General features: G+C 36.7%; 1 protein-coding gene across 8 annotated transcripts in view; it reads left to right on the top strand.

Moving 5' to 3' along the window:
• LOC127842757 (cilia- and flagella-associated protein 46-like) overlaps nt 1–16,223 on the top strand; it is a 152,665-nt gene that overhangs the window by 43,678 nt on the left and 92,764 nt on the right. For all 8 annotated transcript variants that reach the window (XM_052372466.1, XM_052372465.1, XM_052372464.1 and 5 more), the window contains 11 exons: nt 3,387–3,579; nt 3,878–4,011; nt 5,820–6,032; nt 6,945–7,170; nt 8,723–8,872; nt 9,972–10,082; nt 11,056–11,234; nt 11,804–11,935; nt 13,134–13,305; nt 14,433–14,621; nt 16,089–16,159. In XM_052372466.1, the coding sequence (XP_052228426.1) occupies nt 3,387–3,579; nt 3,878–4,011; nt 5,820–6,032; nt 6,945–7,170; nt 8,723–8,872; nt 9,972–10,082; nt 11,056–11,234; nt 11,804–11,935; nt 13,134–13,305; nt 14,433–14,621; nt 16,089–16,159 (1,770 nt within the window). The remainder of the gene's footprint in view (nt 1–3,386; nt 3,580–3,877; nt 4,012–5,819; nt 6,033–6,944; nt 7,171–8,722; nt 8,873–9,971; nt 10,083–11,055; nt 11,235–11,803; nt 11,936–13,133; nt 13,306–14,432; nt 14,622–16,088; nt 16,160–16,223) is intronic.

The following is a 16,223-nucleotide window of genomic DNA, read 5'->3' as shown; positions in this document are numbered from 1 at the left end:
GATTACAACAGTCAAGTTTCTGCATCTTTCCCGCTACTGAAATTTACTTTTTGATGCCCATTTATATACAGAATGACATTTATCATACCCATTTTTATATCTTTACTTAGAAACTCAAACCATACCCATTTCTATAATTTTAGTCGAAAAACACACCCCATAAAATCGGCACACCGCTATATACCCGTATATAGGAAGTTACCCCCCCCCCTCCCCCCCCCCTTTGGGTAAAAAAGCTTGTGAACAATCTAGTTTCCTGATTTTCTGGCAGTTTTGTCTGAGCTTTCCGCTTCCTTCCTGCTGGTTTACATATCTCTTCAGATTAATGTAGTTTTTATCATTTTGATTTTTTCTGTTGGTTTAATCCTTGGAATCCAATGCCAGAAAGAAAGTGAACTTTCTATGTATAGAATGGGCAGTAACTCTTACTCAGGAATTGGAGAGAGCTCTTTATTCATCAACATACTATTATGCTCAAGATACTCTCCCTTGAAGGGTCCACATTTCTGCTAAAATAAACTGGGTTTTATTGTTTAATACAATAACCCACATTATCAAAGATTTGTGTTTTAAAACAGATTTATTGATTTTTTAATTGGACATATAATTGCATGGTGAGTCTGAAAATAGTTCATGTTTGTTTATAAACAAGGCTCTCAGGGGGTGGTAGTTTTTTTTGTATGTCTACAGTTGTTTATAGTGAAACATTGTAAATACTTTTAGTCACATTTTTAGTTCAATCTGAATGACACTTGCTGAGTGCAAATGTTGTTATCATATCTTGATTTAGTTTACTCAATTAGTTTTATTAATATCATCTTCAAACATGGTGACACTCTTTATGAGCATTTTTTTTTTTTTGCTCATGGTGAACTTTTGCAATCACCTTTTATCATTTGTCTGTCTTCCGTTGTGCGTCATGAATATTTGCCTTGTTAACACTGTAGTGGCCACATTAATTGTCGGATCTTCATGAAAATTTGTCAGAAGATTTGTCCCAATGACATCTTGGACGAGATCAAAAAAGGTTCAGGTCTGTTGAAAAACATGGCCGCCAGGGGGCCATTTGTTGTTCATTCTTCATGAAACTTGGTTAGAACATTTGTTCCATTGATATTTTGGGCTGCAAAAAACAGGTCATTTCTTTTTATCTCAGTTGAGTGACTTTGGGCTTTTCAGGTCCTCTTGTTTTAATTTCAACAATATCAAGATTTGCAGATCTTTGGAATATTGGTTATTATTCCTTATATAAAATAATTGAACTAGATGATGTGACACTATATTCAAGTTGATATATAATTTTCTAGTCTAGTAATCTGTTTATAAGTAATGGGATTAGTTTTTTAGAGTTCACAGCTTTGGGAAATAGCCATACATCATTAAAACTGGTTTGTTTGAGAATGTCCTGTACTTTCGATGACCAATTGTTTGTGTTGTTTTTGCATTCAATTTCTAATCTCTGTGATAGTAAAATGTGTTTTAGAATACAATAACCTGTTTTACTGTATATAACTTAAAAAAGTATTTCACAATCCTGATAAATCTGTCCAAATACAAGGGGAATCGACCACTTTCCGCATATAGGGATAATGAGTTTGTTGACATGTTTACATTTAATTTTCTTTTACAAAATTTAGGATGAACAGGCTCAATGTTTTCCGCATATACTAACTGTAACATGTTTCTAATCACCAGTCTTACAGCTGGGGTAGCACTTGCCAACTAAATTAGAATGGAAAAGTATTATTGGATATAATGAACTTTGTCCCATTCTATTGATGAATAAACTTTGTCCCCATTCTAATAATGAATGAACTTTGTCCCCATTCTATTAATTGATAAATGAATAAACTTTGTCCACATGCTTTTAATAAATGAACTTTGTCACCATTATTTTACTGAATGAACTTATCCTCATTCTATTAATCAGAGCTCCAGATAAGGTTTTGTGAAATTCTTAAATTACTACCAGATTTTCAAAAAGAATTCTTAACTCTGAAATTTTATTTTTAACGTTACTACTAAGTTTTTGAAAATAATTCTTATTTTTTCTTAATGACCTAAAAATAAATAATAATGGTTATTTTCATGCAAAAAAAATCAAAATAAACATACTAGCAACTTTATTTATACGAGTTCAACAGTGTCTGTTCAGTATTATACAATTTTATTTTTCAAATACCTTCATATGCCCAAACTGTGCTTAGATTCCATGCCTTAGATGAATTTTTACATATTTTACAATTAAAACGGGTCTCCCCTTCAATCTTTTCAACGATTAGCCACGGGACTTGTCCCTTCCACTCGTTCAATGTTTTTTTGTGTGTTTAAGTTTGGACCCGTCGTGTCGCGTTTTTGTTTAGCTTTTCCGACTGTGTCGGCAACTGAACATACAACATCGTATAAGATCTTTTCTATAATGTCTTTCTAAACATTTAACTTCGGCTCACTTTGCGTACAATATGTTAAAAGCGTGTTTTTGGACGCTTTGCAGTTTTTTAGGACGCTCTTTGGGTGCCGCCATTGTTTTTTGACAGATAGACTGCATACGCCGCTTTTATTGGAAAAAATGCGCATTGTTAAACAAACCCGATAACCATTCTATATAAGCACCGCAAAGATCTTTAATACGCGAAAAGAACTCAATAAAAATCGATACGAACCGATGTAAAAATAATATTCGTAACTTGATTTTGTAATTCTTAATGGTACGACAAGATTTCAAAATAAATACGTAACGAACTTGAAAATAATTCGTAATTACGAAAATACGACCCTTATCTGGAGCTCTGATTAATGAATGAACTTTGTCCCCATTCTATTCATAATAGAACTTTGTCCCCATTCTATTAATGAATAAGCTTTGTCCCCATTCTATTCATGCATGAATTGTTTCCCCATTCTATTCATGCATGATTTGTTTACCCATTTTATTCATGCATGAATTGTTTCCCCATTCTATTCATGCATGAATTGTTTCCCCATTCTATTCATGCATGAATTGTTTCCCCATTCTATTCATACTATGAATTGTTTCCCCATTCTATTCATGCATGAATTGTTTCCCCATTCTATTCATGCATGAATTGTTTCCCCATTCTATTCATGCATGATTTGTTTCCCCATTCTATTCATTCATGAATTGTTTCCCCATCCTATTCATGCATGAATTGTTTCCCCATTCTATTCATGCATGAAATGTTTCCCCATTCTATTCATGCATGAATTGTTTACCCTATTCTATTCATGCATGAATTATTTCCCCATTCTATTCATGCATGAATTGTTTCCTCATTCTATTCATGCATGAATTGTTTCCCCATTCTATTCATGCATGAATTGTTTCCCATTCTATTCATGCATGAATTGTTTCCCATTCTATTCAGTCCAAAGCCTGAGAAGCCCAAGACCCAGGTTGACGTGTCTGCCTCTCAGGACGGTACCCAGCTCAGCATGGACAAGAAGGGAAGTGATCCTCCCGCTGAGGGGAGCCGCCCCAGCTCCCCAGGGTTACAATCCACTCTGTATGACAAGGATCTGCTCAGGATGTTTGCAGAAGTGAACTTCATTCAGGGAGAGGTAGGCATTTATATATTGTCCCTTGAAATCCATGAAATCCAATCAATTTCCTTCGAGTAAGTTTAGGCATACAGAAATGCAGCTCAGGGGTCTTCTTTTGCAGCTGTTCAATAAATTGTAAGTTTTACTTTCAGCTTTTTAGATATCATTCTTTATGAAAAAAATAACAAAAAAAACAGGTAAATGTATATGCTGGTATAATGAAAGTGGTAAAAGTTTCATCATATCAAAATTGTGTGTGACAATTGTTTATCATATTTAAGGACTGCTTTCATATTTGTAAATGCTTGTTGTTCAGGCCATGGTTCACCTGTTGAGATCTGAGGGAGTGCAGTTAAATGACCTGCCCATCCCCCCAGTGGACAAGAGTAAGAGACCCAAGGGATATGTTGCCAAGAAACCTGAAGAAGATCCTGATTGGATAGAATATTGGTATGCTGACCAATCAGTAGCTTGATTGGATAGAATATTGGAAGGGCTGACAAATAAGATTCTTAAAGACATATCCTGATTGGATAGAATATTAAGAGGCTGACCCTTATTGGGTAGAATATTGGTATTCTGATCCTAATTGGATTGAATGTTTGAAGGATGATCTATACTGGATCGAATATTGGTAGACTGATGCTGATTGGATAGAATATGGGTAGGCTGATCCTGATTTGGTAGAATATTGGCGCTGACAAATCATGTTCTTGAATTAATTGGATAGAATATGGGTAGGTTGACCAATGATATTTTTGAAGACCCTGTTTGAAACTACGGTAATTACTCTAAGTTTTCGGATACTCCAAGTTTTAGGACACCCTTTTTTAGCAAAAATAATTATTTTTCGTGACTCTAAAATTTTGGACATATGGGTTTTTGTCCATAATTAATGTCTCTTAATTTTCGGATAGTATATTTTACTGCGCTTATATACAGACATCGGCCCTGTTTTTGCTTATCTTGTGACACTTTGATCGTGGATTTTTATAACGGGATTAAGGTCATAAAACCTTGCATATTCATACAATATTCATACCTGAGGGCAATTGACCATAACATTGGCGTTATTGGGTAAATAATAATGTTTGTTGGTAGAAAGTAATGGATTCACCCAACAGCATTTGAAACAGTGTCATCCTTTAAAGGAAGCAGAATGTTTTCTGTTTTTACGTTTTTGTACTAATACATATGATTTCAGGCAAGAGTTTGCAAAGCTGTGATGTTGGATTAATTTTTTTAAGCATAAAAAGAAGAGTAAATCACAAGAAAATTGTTGTTCATTGATTTATTGCATTTATTTCAATTTAATTATAATTTTCGGACAGCTTAATTTTTTTTTGCTCTAAATTTTTGGACACCTGTAATTTTTGAATATTTTTCGTATCTTAATTTTCATATCTAAATTATTATTTTTAAGTGTCCGAAAACTTAGAGTAATTACGATAATATGGTAAGCTGACAAATCATACTTAAATTGATTGGATTGAATATTGGTAGGCTGACCAATGATATTCTTAAATTTATTGGATAGAATATTGGTAGACTGACCAACCATAGTCTTGAATTTATTGGATGTAATAATATTGGTTTGCTGACCAAAAGTCCTGATAGGAAAAAATATTGGTGGGCTGATCAATAAGATTCCGGAAGACACAGAAACTTTGAAGTGATTGATTAAAGTTTGGTCAATCTTTACAATCCATCTGAAAGTTGTCAATCCCTTATATGCTGGCCACAAAATGTTGATGTATATAAATAATCACTGGTCCAAACCCAATATTACTAGCTAATCATGTTAATTTATAAGTTACTGTATTACATAGCCAATATTTTTAATTGCCAATGTTTTCTTGGATGTTTTCCTGGAGCTCACTGTATACTGTATACCTTATTTATCTGAAGTCTAACAGAATGTTGAAGTGACTAAAACCCTCTCAAAATCGTATCCATCAACAGATAAATATCAAGATTATCTGTGGCTTATTTATAGAAATGATTTGATATAATCCTTAAAGTTATTGTTTTAAACATGTATGCAGAATGCATATGTCGGTACATCTAGCTCACCTGTGCACAACATGCACATGGTGAGCTTAAGGGTGTCAGTGATATCAGTTGTCCATTCATGGCATGGGTCCATGCTTCTGTCTGTGATCATTTTCATCAAACAACTCCTGAATTGCTGAGCAGCATTTGAAGAAACGTTCTAGAAATGTCTTAAGTCATAACCTATGTCATACCTTCTGTTACAGTGACTGGATCAAGTCCCTGTCTGAGAGTGGCACTGGCAGTTTCCTGCGCGGGCTAGCACTTGGAGTAGAGCTCCAGGAGGCGTGGCTTGTGTGTTGTGGCGCCACATACGTGTGGAACTACAACAACCACCTGCTGACACAACTCAGGCATCGTGAGATCATGGCAACCCTCACCACCGTGTTTGAGGGACTCAAGAAAGTGGGCCATGCAAAGTAAGTAAATTACTGAGTCAAGGAATTGTGTTAGTGAACATGTATACCTTTAGTTTCAACCTTTTTATTTTAGCTGTTTGCATCTAAAGCCTAGGGGTTATTGATATTCACTTGAGTCAATATCCTTGGTAGAACCAGTACTTTGTGTATTTTTGGGAGATATGAAGAACACTTCCAAAGTGGGGATCAAGCACAGAGTGTATGGACAATTGTATAAAATGTGTTTTGCAAAAAAGAGAAGAATATATTTTTAGTCCCCTACCAGTTTCAACAGAGGGGACTTATGATGGTTTGCACTCCGTCTGTCAGTCTGAATGTCTGTCACACTTTTCTGGATTCTGCGATAACTTTAAAAGTTCTTAATACTTTTTCATGAAACTTGGAACATAGATAGATGGCAATATGGACATTATGCACGTCATTTCATTTTGTTTATACATCAAAAATTCTGGTTGCTATTGCAACAAATAAAAAAATATTCTGACAATGGTGGAATTTCTGATAATGGTGGAGCCGGTAGGGGACTTTTATTGCTTGGCAATAGTCTTGTTTGTAGTTAATATCAATGTGAAATTAATTATGCATCATAACTGAATAAGTCGTTAATTTCAGGAAATTGTCTATTTTGGCTAAATTTGTAACACATTGTCGTGTCAGAAAAATTTCCCATAGATATGACATCAGCTCAGAACTTCATTTCATGTTTGTGGCTTTGAGGATATGGTGTCAGCCTAGCAATCGCGAGGTTATGTGTTTGATCCTCAATGTGGGAGCATTCTCTAGATCTTTCCAAAATACACCAAGTACAGGAAATGAACTCAAGAGCGTTTCAATAAGCCTAAGACTTTTGATGCAATGGAGCTAGAATTAATAGGTTGACCGTTTGATAAATAAATAAATACTCCATTCCAGTGAGACAAGTTCCCTGGTCAACATCTGCAATGCCCTGGCCTACGCCCTCATGAAGCCCTGGTTCCCTAAGCCCGTGAAGGAGCCCAGCCCTCCCGCCACACCGGGTGCCAGTGACAGCCCACGCGCCAAGGGCGGCAAGGACAAGGGGGGTCAGAAGAACAAGAGCACTGTGAATGGCATATCCATAGCAACCGAGGCCATGCCAGATCTCAAGAAGGCCATTGAGGTGCGTCTCATTAAAAATAAAAACAATGATGCATATTGTTTATTGGATAAGACTTGATGCTTTAAGCATAGATACTTTGTAAGTAGACCTCACTTGAGATTGAATATGGAAGCCTCTTTCTGGGAAAACCGGGCTTAACACATGTGCTTAAAGTGTCGTCCTACATAAGCCTGGCAAATTAAAGACAACACTTTGTGCTTTCATGGAATTTTTCATTTAAAGGAAGTCTCTTCTTAATGAAAATCCAGGGGGAAAGTGTTGTTCATGATCTGAGATGGCACTTTACGCACTTACATTATGCCCAGTTTACCCAGAACGCTGTTCGTTATAATTACAGTCAATCTTGTGGATGCGACCACTTGTATTAAGCGACCTTTGTCTTATGCGACCATTTTGAAATCCCACGGAGCTTTTTCGCTATATATTGATATTGTATTAAGCGACTTTTGTCTTACGCGACCAGCGACCGCTGATTTTTGTGTATTTTGATGTCCCAATCTTGAATTAAGCAACCACTAGGAGGTAAAAGTGGTTAACCTATTAATCTTTCAGGGACAGATCCGTGTAAATTGTTTATCTATGCCGATAAGATGTACTGTCACACCTCTGCTTTGTTTTCACACCAACCATTATGCTTTGTCTCGTTGACCGGTTCTGACCGGTATTGTTGTAGACTGCGTATCAATTTATTTAGTTGAATAATAGAGGAACGTATTGCGCACACTCTACAGTTTAAATAATTTACTATGTGGAACGTTAAGAGACAACGCCGATTTTTCTTGAGTATAGATAACAGGTGCATAAACAATGCACTGTACGCGACAAACATTTCCAGACAAGTGCGGAAATAAACTATTAATCGGCAACATCTGTCGATATCCGTACATAACCAATTTGTAATTATGCTAATGAGTAGATATTTGTTAGCCAATCACATTGTTATTTACTTAATAAATTTTCCAATCAGGTCTGTTTGTTTGTTTTCAATTGACGTGTTTTAATTTTTTCAGCTCATTAAATCAAGTCAGATTTCCTTAAGCGTACATGCAGAAATTAAAATGTCAAAACAAAAAGTGTTAACGTTGAACGAGAAAATTCGGGTTTTGGAATTGTCAAAGAGTAAAACTAAAAGTGCACGTAAAATCGCAGATGAGTTTGGAGTGAGTAAAACTCAAATTCAGAACATTCTTAAGCGTAAAGCTGAGATGCTTGAAGACGTGGAAAATAATGTGTCAGGTGAAAAAAATGCGAAAAATATTTCCTTGTCTATGGTGTTTTTGCAAATAAATATGTACACACAATTAATTTATAATAAATATTGTTTATGTATTGTGCTTATATTCATTTTATTATAAAAGTTAAAATCAATGTTGACAAAAGAGATTATCCTTCATATAGATTAAAATTGAGGGTAAGCATTCTTCCAGAATGGCCTTTTTTATTTAAAGACCATTGTATTAAGAGACCACTTTTGATTACTCCCTTGAGTGGTCTCTTAATACAAGATTGACTCTACTATAAATAGCCACTATGCAGCTCTGTTTACTCACAGGTATGTGAGTACGTGCTTGGGGTGACCAATGGTACCAACCCTCAGGATGTTGTGTCCATACTGGTCCGCATGCCCATACTGCAGACGTGGACTGCGGCCAAACAGATGGCCCAACAGCAGATCTCCAAGAACCTTGGCCTTGATGACGAGGTGAGTTTTTACTTTATAGCAGAAAGCATAGCTTCTGACCAGACTGTGCTGATTTGCAGGCTGGTTTGGAGCTACGCTGGCCACATATGGCAAAATACCCCTCTTTCTTATGAGCTCACTAAAGAACCTCAGCCTTGATGAAGAGTTGAGTGAAGGAAACTAGGGCCTAAGTGCATGTAACTAGGGCCTAAGTGCAGGTAACTCGGGCCTTAGTGCAGGTAGCTAGAGCCTCAGTGCAGGAAACAGTGTAAAAAGGCCAGACAACTGGGGAAAATGGCGGAAAATTTGGGAAACAAAATTTTTAGTCAGTTTTTTTTATAAAAATAAATGAGCCACAATCTGTGCATAAAATGTCTTCCCAGATTAGCCTGTGAAGTCCGCACAGACACAACACTTTCGGCTTTTATGGATTTTGTGTTTAAAGTAAGTCTCTTTTTATGAAAATTCAGTTAAGGTGGAAATTGTCATCGCACAGGCTATTAGGCTAACCTGGGAGGAAATTTTACACACAGGCATTAAACCTCCTTTTCCGATATTAGTTATATGAAAGTGGCAATATAATTGTACTCAACATGAGAAGATTTCAGAACAAATTGAAACTCTTTAGACCCTGAAGAGATTTCCTGTTTGTAGTCATTTTGGAATATAATCATTATTTGACTTACGACCAGTGTCATGCGAAATTGGGTCTAATGATCAGACCAGCCCTAAGTGTCCTTGTAGTCAGGTCAGGAGTCTACCTGTCTTCTTATGTGACCACAAAACCTTGCGTGAATTTATAAGGGACAGCATAGCTCTAGAACAGACTGCTTAGATGGCTGGTCTGGAGCAAGGCTGGCTGCATGTGGCATAAGTCATTTAGGCATGATTCTGTCATATGTTCATTTAAATTACACTTAAAAATGTCTATGATTATGACTCAAATTTGTGTATCCTTAATTTTAGCACATTATAAAACATACTACATGTAAATTGAAATTAATCTAGACACTTTAATATTATGGTCAGTGCTTATACTATTAAAAAAAAGTGTTTGCAAAATGTTTGCATTCTATGAAATAAATGGTTTATTACCACATGCTATGTGTTCTACTTATAGCCCTACACTGAAGGTCAGCGTGCAATGTCAAGGTCAATTGTGGCAGTGGAAATGTTGAAACTCAACAAGAATGGAATCATGGAGCTTAAGGAAGTGCCTGCTATTGCAGAGGTAAGTAAACATATACATGTATATAAGCCTCGCTGCGGTATACCAGGGCTTGATGCATGTGAATAAAGTGTCTTCCAAGATTAACTTGTTTATACTGCACAGGCTGATCCGGAACAACTTTCCGCCTAGACTCGATTATTGTTTACAAAAAATGTAAAAAATTCCAATAAAGCAGGGTGTTGTCCCTGATAAGCAGACTGCACAGGCTTATCTGGGACGACACTTTACACACAAGCATTCTGCCTTAGTTTCCAGAGTGAGATAGGAATTGATTGATAAGAAAACAGTATGATTCTCCCCCCCCCCCCCCCAAACACACATGCACATCTGACCCCTACATCAAAGTCGTTATTTCATCAGAAACCAACGAAGTACTGATACACTTCTCAAGGTGCAACATTCAAATTTGCATGTATTACAAATTATATGAAGTTTTGCAGGTGCTTTTTTATTACCCTGCCTTACAATTTTTTTAACACCCTTTGTCAACTTAAAATATTTATAACATAATTTAAACTAGCATCATACTATGATATGCAGTGGTTGAAGCTTACAGCTAGCAAATACTACATGCAATGTCAGAGGTAATGCATGAGCAACTAGGAGATGCACTTTCTGCTATTGAAATCACAATACTTGTATGACTTTAAAGCGGACAGGGTAGCTCCTGCAATGGAGCTACACTGGCCGCTTGTGGGGTAAGACACATTTTCCCATGATGTGGGTCATTAGTTACAGTAAAATCATAATTATTCAGGGGACGTTAATTGTTTATCATTTGATGGGTTGACCTATCTACAAATTTAACACAAACACTTCAACAAATGACTGACCCCATTTTTATTATTTTTTTCTGAAATCAGAAATTCAATGTTCACGTATAAGTAAGTACAATTTTTGAAAAACAACAACGTATTTTTGTGCCAACAAATATATAAATGATTGTATAGTACCATTTTATCCGTCACTACAGGTTGCCAACATGGTGGAGGAGTGCAAATGGTTGGAGAAGTTTGTGGAGCTTCAGCTGTGGACGCAGCTTACCTCCCTTGCGTACGATCAGCGACTCCATCCCCTTGTGTTGAGATGCAGCAAGAAGGCCCTACGGTTTGCATCCGGGGGAACTCAGCCCAAGGGAAAGACAGTAGACGGGTAGGATTGTGTTTGAATTTTAATTTTCTTTTTTTTTATGTTGAAATTTGACAGGATTTAAATTTATTTACAAAAAAATCCTAGTCAAACATCTAACATGTTGAAAGTTGTTTGAATTTTTTTAACTGTTAATTTTTCTTTAGGAGCATTTTTTAGATCTCCCCCAAAGCAATCAAGTACTGGTTCTAACCAGGAAACAGACTGAAGAGCATTTTCATAAGCTTTGAGCTTTCCATTAAATCAAGCTTAAATATTTTAAACTAACATAAGTGCTTATAGACAATATGTGCCTATTTCAGTCACATGCAGATGGTTTTCTGTTTTGGTCACATGCAGATTGTTCCTTGTTTCAGTCACATGCAGATGATTCCATGTTTCAGTCACATGCAGATGGTTCTCTGTTTCAGTCACATGCAGATGGTTCCCTGTTTCAGTCACATGTAGTTGATTCACTGTTTCAGTCACATGCAGATGGTTCCCTGTTTCAGTCACATGCAGATGGTTCCTTGTTTAAGTCACATGCAGATGGTTCTCTGTTTCAGTCACATGTGGATGGTTCTCTGTTTCAGTCACATGCAGATGGTTGAGTTCGAGATGCTTAGTTTCTCTAGTGGCATTCTCGGACAAAGTCTCGTGGACAACATGGGCGGCAAGAACGCCATACGAAGGGAGGCCCTCTCGGCTTTCCTCAACAGTGCAAGGTATGAGTGAAGTTGGCTTAATGCATGTGCCTTAAGTGTCATCCTGGATTAGCCTGTGGAGTTCGCACAGGCTTATCAGGGACACTTACCGCTTTTATGGGAATTTTTGTTTAAAAGAAAATCCAGTTTAGACGGATATTGTTGTCCCTGATAAGCCTGTGCAGAAGTCTCTTCTTAGCAAAAATCCTGTTAATTCAGAAAGTTTTTTTCCTGATTAGCCTGTGCTGACTCCACAGTATGATCTGGTAGAAGCTTTACTCACATGCATTTAACCCCATTTTCTCAGAGTGTGGATTATTATTAATTTAAAAAAAAAATAAAAAAAATAACCCTTTTAAAAATAATGATTAATCTTAAATAAATTACTTATTGATACTATTTTTATACCCTTGGTAGGGTGTCATATAGCAGTTGAACTGTCCTTCAGTCAGTATGTCAGTATGTGTGTATGTGTGTATGTCAGTCTGTCCGTCCGTCCGAAAAAAACTTTAACATAGGCCATAACTTTTTCACTATTGAAGATAGCAACTTGATATTTGGCATAGATGTGTTTCTCATGGAGCTGAACATTTTGAAAGGTGAAGGTCAAGGTCATTTTTCAAGGTCAAATGTCAAATATATGGCGTCTGTCCGTCCAAAAACTTTAAAATTGGCCTTTACTTTTTCAATATTGAAGATAGCAACTTGATATTTGGCATGCATGTGTATCTCATGAAGCTGCACATTTTGAGTGGTGGAAGTTCAAGGTCAAGGTCATCCTTCAAGGTCAAAGGTCAACAATAAAAAACATCAAAGTGGCATTCTCATGAAGCTGCACATTTTGAGTGCTGGAAGTTCAAGGTCAAGGTCATCCTTCAAGGTCAAGGTCATCCTTTAAGGTCAAAGGTCAAACAAAATAAAACTTCAAAGCTGCGTTCTCATGAAGCTGCACTTTTTGAGTAGTGGAAGGTCAAGGTCATCCGTCAAGATCATCCTTCAAGGTCAAAGGTAAAAAAAAAAAAAAAAAAATTAAAGCGGCGTTATCATGAAGCTGCACATTTTGAGTGGTGGAAGTTCAAGGTCAAGGTCATCCTTCAAGGTCAAAGGTAAAAAAAAAAAAATCAAAGCGGCGCAGTAGGGGGCATTGTGTGTCTGAGGAACACATCTCTTGTTCTTTACTGGAATTAATGTTGTTTTTGTTATTTCACTGGGTTTTCAGGTTTGCCATGAAGGCTGATAACTATGATCAGGTGATGATTGCAGCTCGACATTACTGGAACGCATGTTGCCCTCTTGTCAGTCAGCCAATAGAACGAGAGCTTCTACGGGAACCAATCAAAATCATCCTCCAATGTATCACAGAGACTGCAGACAGCTTGAAGAAGAAACAGGTTGGTTTCATGTTGACACATGCTGCTATGTCTTTGCCACATGGTTATTTGGAGACATTTTGATTATGTGCTGTTGGTTGGTTGGTGGGTGGGAAATGTTTGTGGTTTTGTTGGGGGAGGGGGGGGGGGGACAATTTGACAGCTTTTTAGTCTGTTTTTATATTATCTGTCTGGCTCAAAAACTCTATTGTGAGTCAGCTCAAAAGTCAAGGGCACAGTGAACGGCCATAACTTTATTGTGCATGATGGGAATTGAAATAAAATTGGTTGAGATGATGCATCTAAATTGTATTTATTGTACATTACATCTGTCAGACAACTCCCATCTTTGTGTCCAGTGACATTAAGTGGAGGCATCCTTGTTCGTGAAATACATTTCCATTCAGTAAAACGTCTTTGAGAAAACATATTATTTTTTTACCCCTGCATAGATAGTTTGGAGTAGCTGTATTGGGTTCACTATGTTGGTTTATTTGTTTGCCTGTTGCTTTTAAGTCAGCATAAAATGTTACATGTTTTTAGCAATCTTCTTCCATATGTCTCAAGCAATTAAATGGGAGTTACAAATATGTTATATCCTTGGTGTATAAGTATGCAAGACACGTTTTTCACGTTAAATGATCCACACATTTCTGAGTTATTTGCCCCTGATGATGGCTGGCAAAGGGGTGTGGAGTTATTTGTGACAAAGCCCTTGTTAGTTTTATTTACATTTAAGCTGCGCTCTTGGAAAATGTTGCTTAAAGCATGTTGCAAAAGTTCATCATAGATTGGCCTGTGCAGTTTGCTAATCAGGGACGCCACTTTGAGCTTTTATGGATTTATTTTGTTTAAAGAAAGTCTCTTAAATGAAAACCCAGTCCAGTCAGAAAGTGGCATTCTTGATTAGCCTGTGAAGACTGCAATTTCCAATCTAGGACAACACTTTACGCACATACATTAAGCCCAGTTTTCCCTGATAGCAGCTCTTATGTTAATAAAATTAACTAGAGCTTTGTCACAAACATGACTTATAACCCTGCACTTTTTTGTCATGTATGTTCAAGGGCAAATCACTCTGAAAGTGTGGATCAGCGGAGCTAATGTTTATGGCCTGCTGTAAACGTTATTGTCTTCACTAATTTCAGGAGAAGTCTGACCCAGACAAAGAGGGGGACCACCCAGACGAGGGGCCAGCAGGGGCCGGAGGTCAAGGAGTCGGGGGGTCTGGGGACCAGAAGGAGGAGAAGACTGTAGGGGGCATAGGGGCCATAGAGGATGATCTCACACTGAGGGCTGCACTCTATGGTGTCCTCTTCCAGTCTTACGCTGACAAAGTGAGTAGGAAAAGCATGGCTGTGGAAAAACGGGGATCAAGGTCAATTGTCAAAATAAGACAATCAGTTCTTGTCCGGAGCATAACATTTTTCAGCATGGATTGATTTTAATTGTCTTGTCAGAAATGATTAGCATTATATAATGGAAAGTCACAAATAAAATCAAGACCCCTTTGCCAAGGTCATGATTCTAGGTTAATACAAAATCTTAAGTGGCTTATACAAGAACAATGTCCCCAGGTCAGAGAACAAGCTCACAATTTTAGGTTGAAAGAAAATTCGGAGAAATGAAATGAGGTTTTGTTCTGTCTTTTTCTGACAAAAAATGAAAATTATTTTTTTGTAAGAATGGTTCTTTAGTTTTCTTTTGATTTTCATGGATTTATGTTTGTAAATGCCACAGTGTAGCATCTTTATTAATCTTTTCCTGGTCAGAAGAAAAGTGAAAATGTCTTTTTTAAACTGCATAGAACCAAAACAGCCTGCAAGTAACTCGCAGTGTGTTCAGGTTTTATGCTGTTTGCTGCTTATTGGTACATTAGGGTTGCAAATGAAGCCTTTAAAACTTGAAACTAGGAAGTAATGTCTTAAAGCGGATATATACGATTTTTATATGTGCTGAATTGTAAAATATTGATACAAATATGTTATAATAACACACAATTTGCAAGAAAAATGATACATTTAAGACGAATTTCATAAAATACAGCAAATACAAATTAGCGCCCCGAGCCGGTTGTGACGAAGATAATTCGTAATTATTTTCCTACAATAACCGATGCATTCGTCTTTTTAGTAAGTGTTCGTGTGTCGTATGAATCGATATCGCTGCAGGAATTTCAAATGAACCGTTAAACTAAATTTAGATTCACATTGTACATGCATGATATACATGCTGGCGAATTCGGCTGTACAGCCTTTTTCGATTTCAGAATTAAATATCTGGCTTATTTAGCATTTTTCGACACATGTTCTTCTTTACTTTTATTTTAGTTTATATTGAAATATATGTATAACAAGTTTTTTACACATTTTATATTTATTAACAAATATTTGACAAGATCGTATATACCCGCTTTAAGTTGAATCAGATTTTCTCAAAGACTAAATCGTGTCAAAATGCATATCTAAGGGATAAAGGGTTAAGGTATTCATTACTAAGGAGTTCTGTTTGTTACATAACATATAAATCTTGTGTGGTTTTTAGTTTAAACATATTTATTTTAGCTCAATTTATAGAAAAACTAGAAAGGCGTATTGAAACATTATTGAGTCAGTTTACTGTGTATAACCAGTACTTGATGCCTTTTGGAGAGATCTAAAAGATATTCTAAATGTAGGGATCCAACCTATGACCCAACAGCTGCAAGGCAGATATGATATCAGCTTTACCATGGCGACCTTCCTTATTTATTTCCAAGAGTAACTTTAGTCTCACAGTGTGTACATCTTGCATGTGTTTTGCAGGGAGAGTGGGAGGTGGGACTGCAGGCCATGGATCAGGCAATCACTGACATGCCACGCACCAAACACAGGCTGTAAGTGCAAGCTTCTTACATCTTCTCTAACTAAAAAGCTGCATTCTGGGAAAACTGAGCTTAA

This window comes from Dreissena polymorpha, chromosome 8 (genome assembly GCF_020536995.1).
Source record: "Dreissena polymorpha isolate Duluth1 chromosome 8, UMN_Dpol_1.0, whole genome shotgun sequence".
Taxonomy (NCBI): domain Eukaryota; kingdom Metazoa; phylum Mollusca; class Bivalvia; order Myida; family Dreissenidae; genus Dreissena; species Dreissena polymorpha.
The sequence above is the reverse complement of the archived record's forward strand: the minus strand, read 5'-3'. Positions and strand labels throughout refer to the sequence as shown.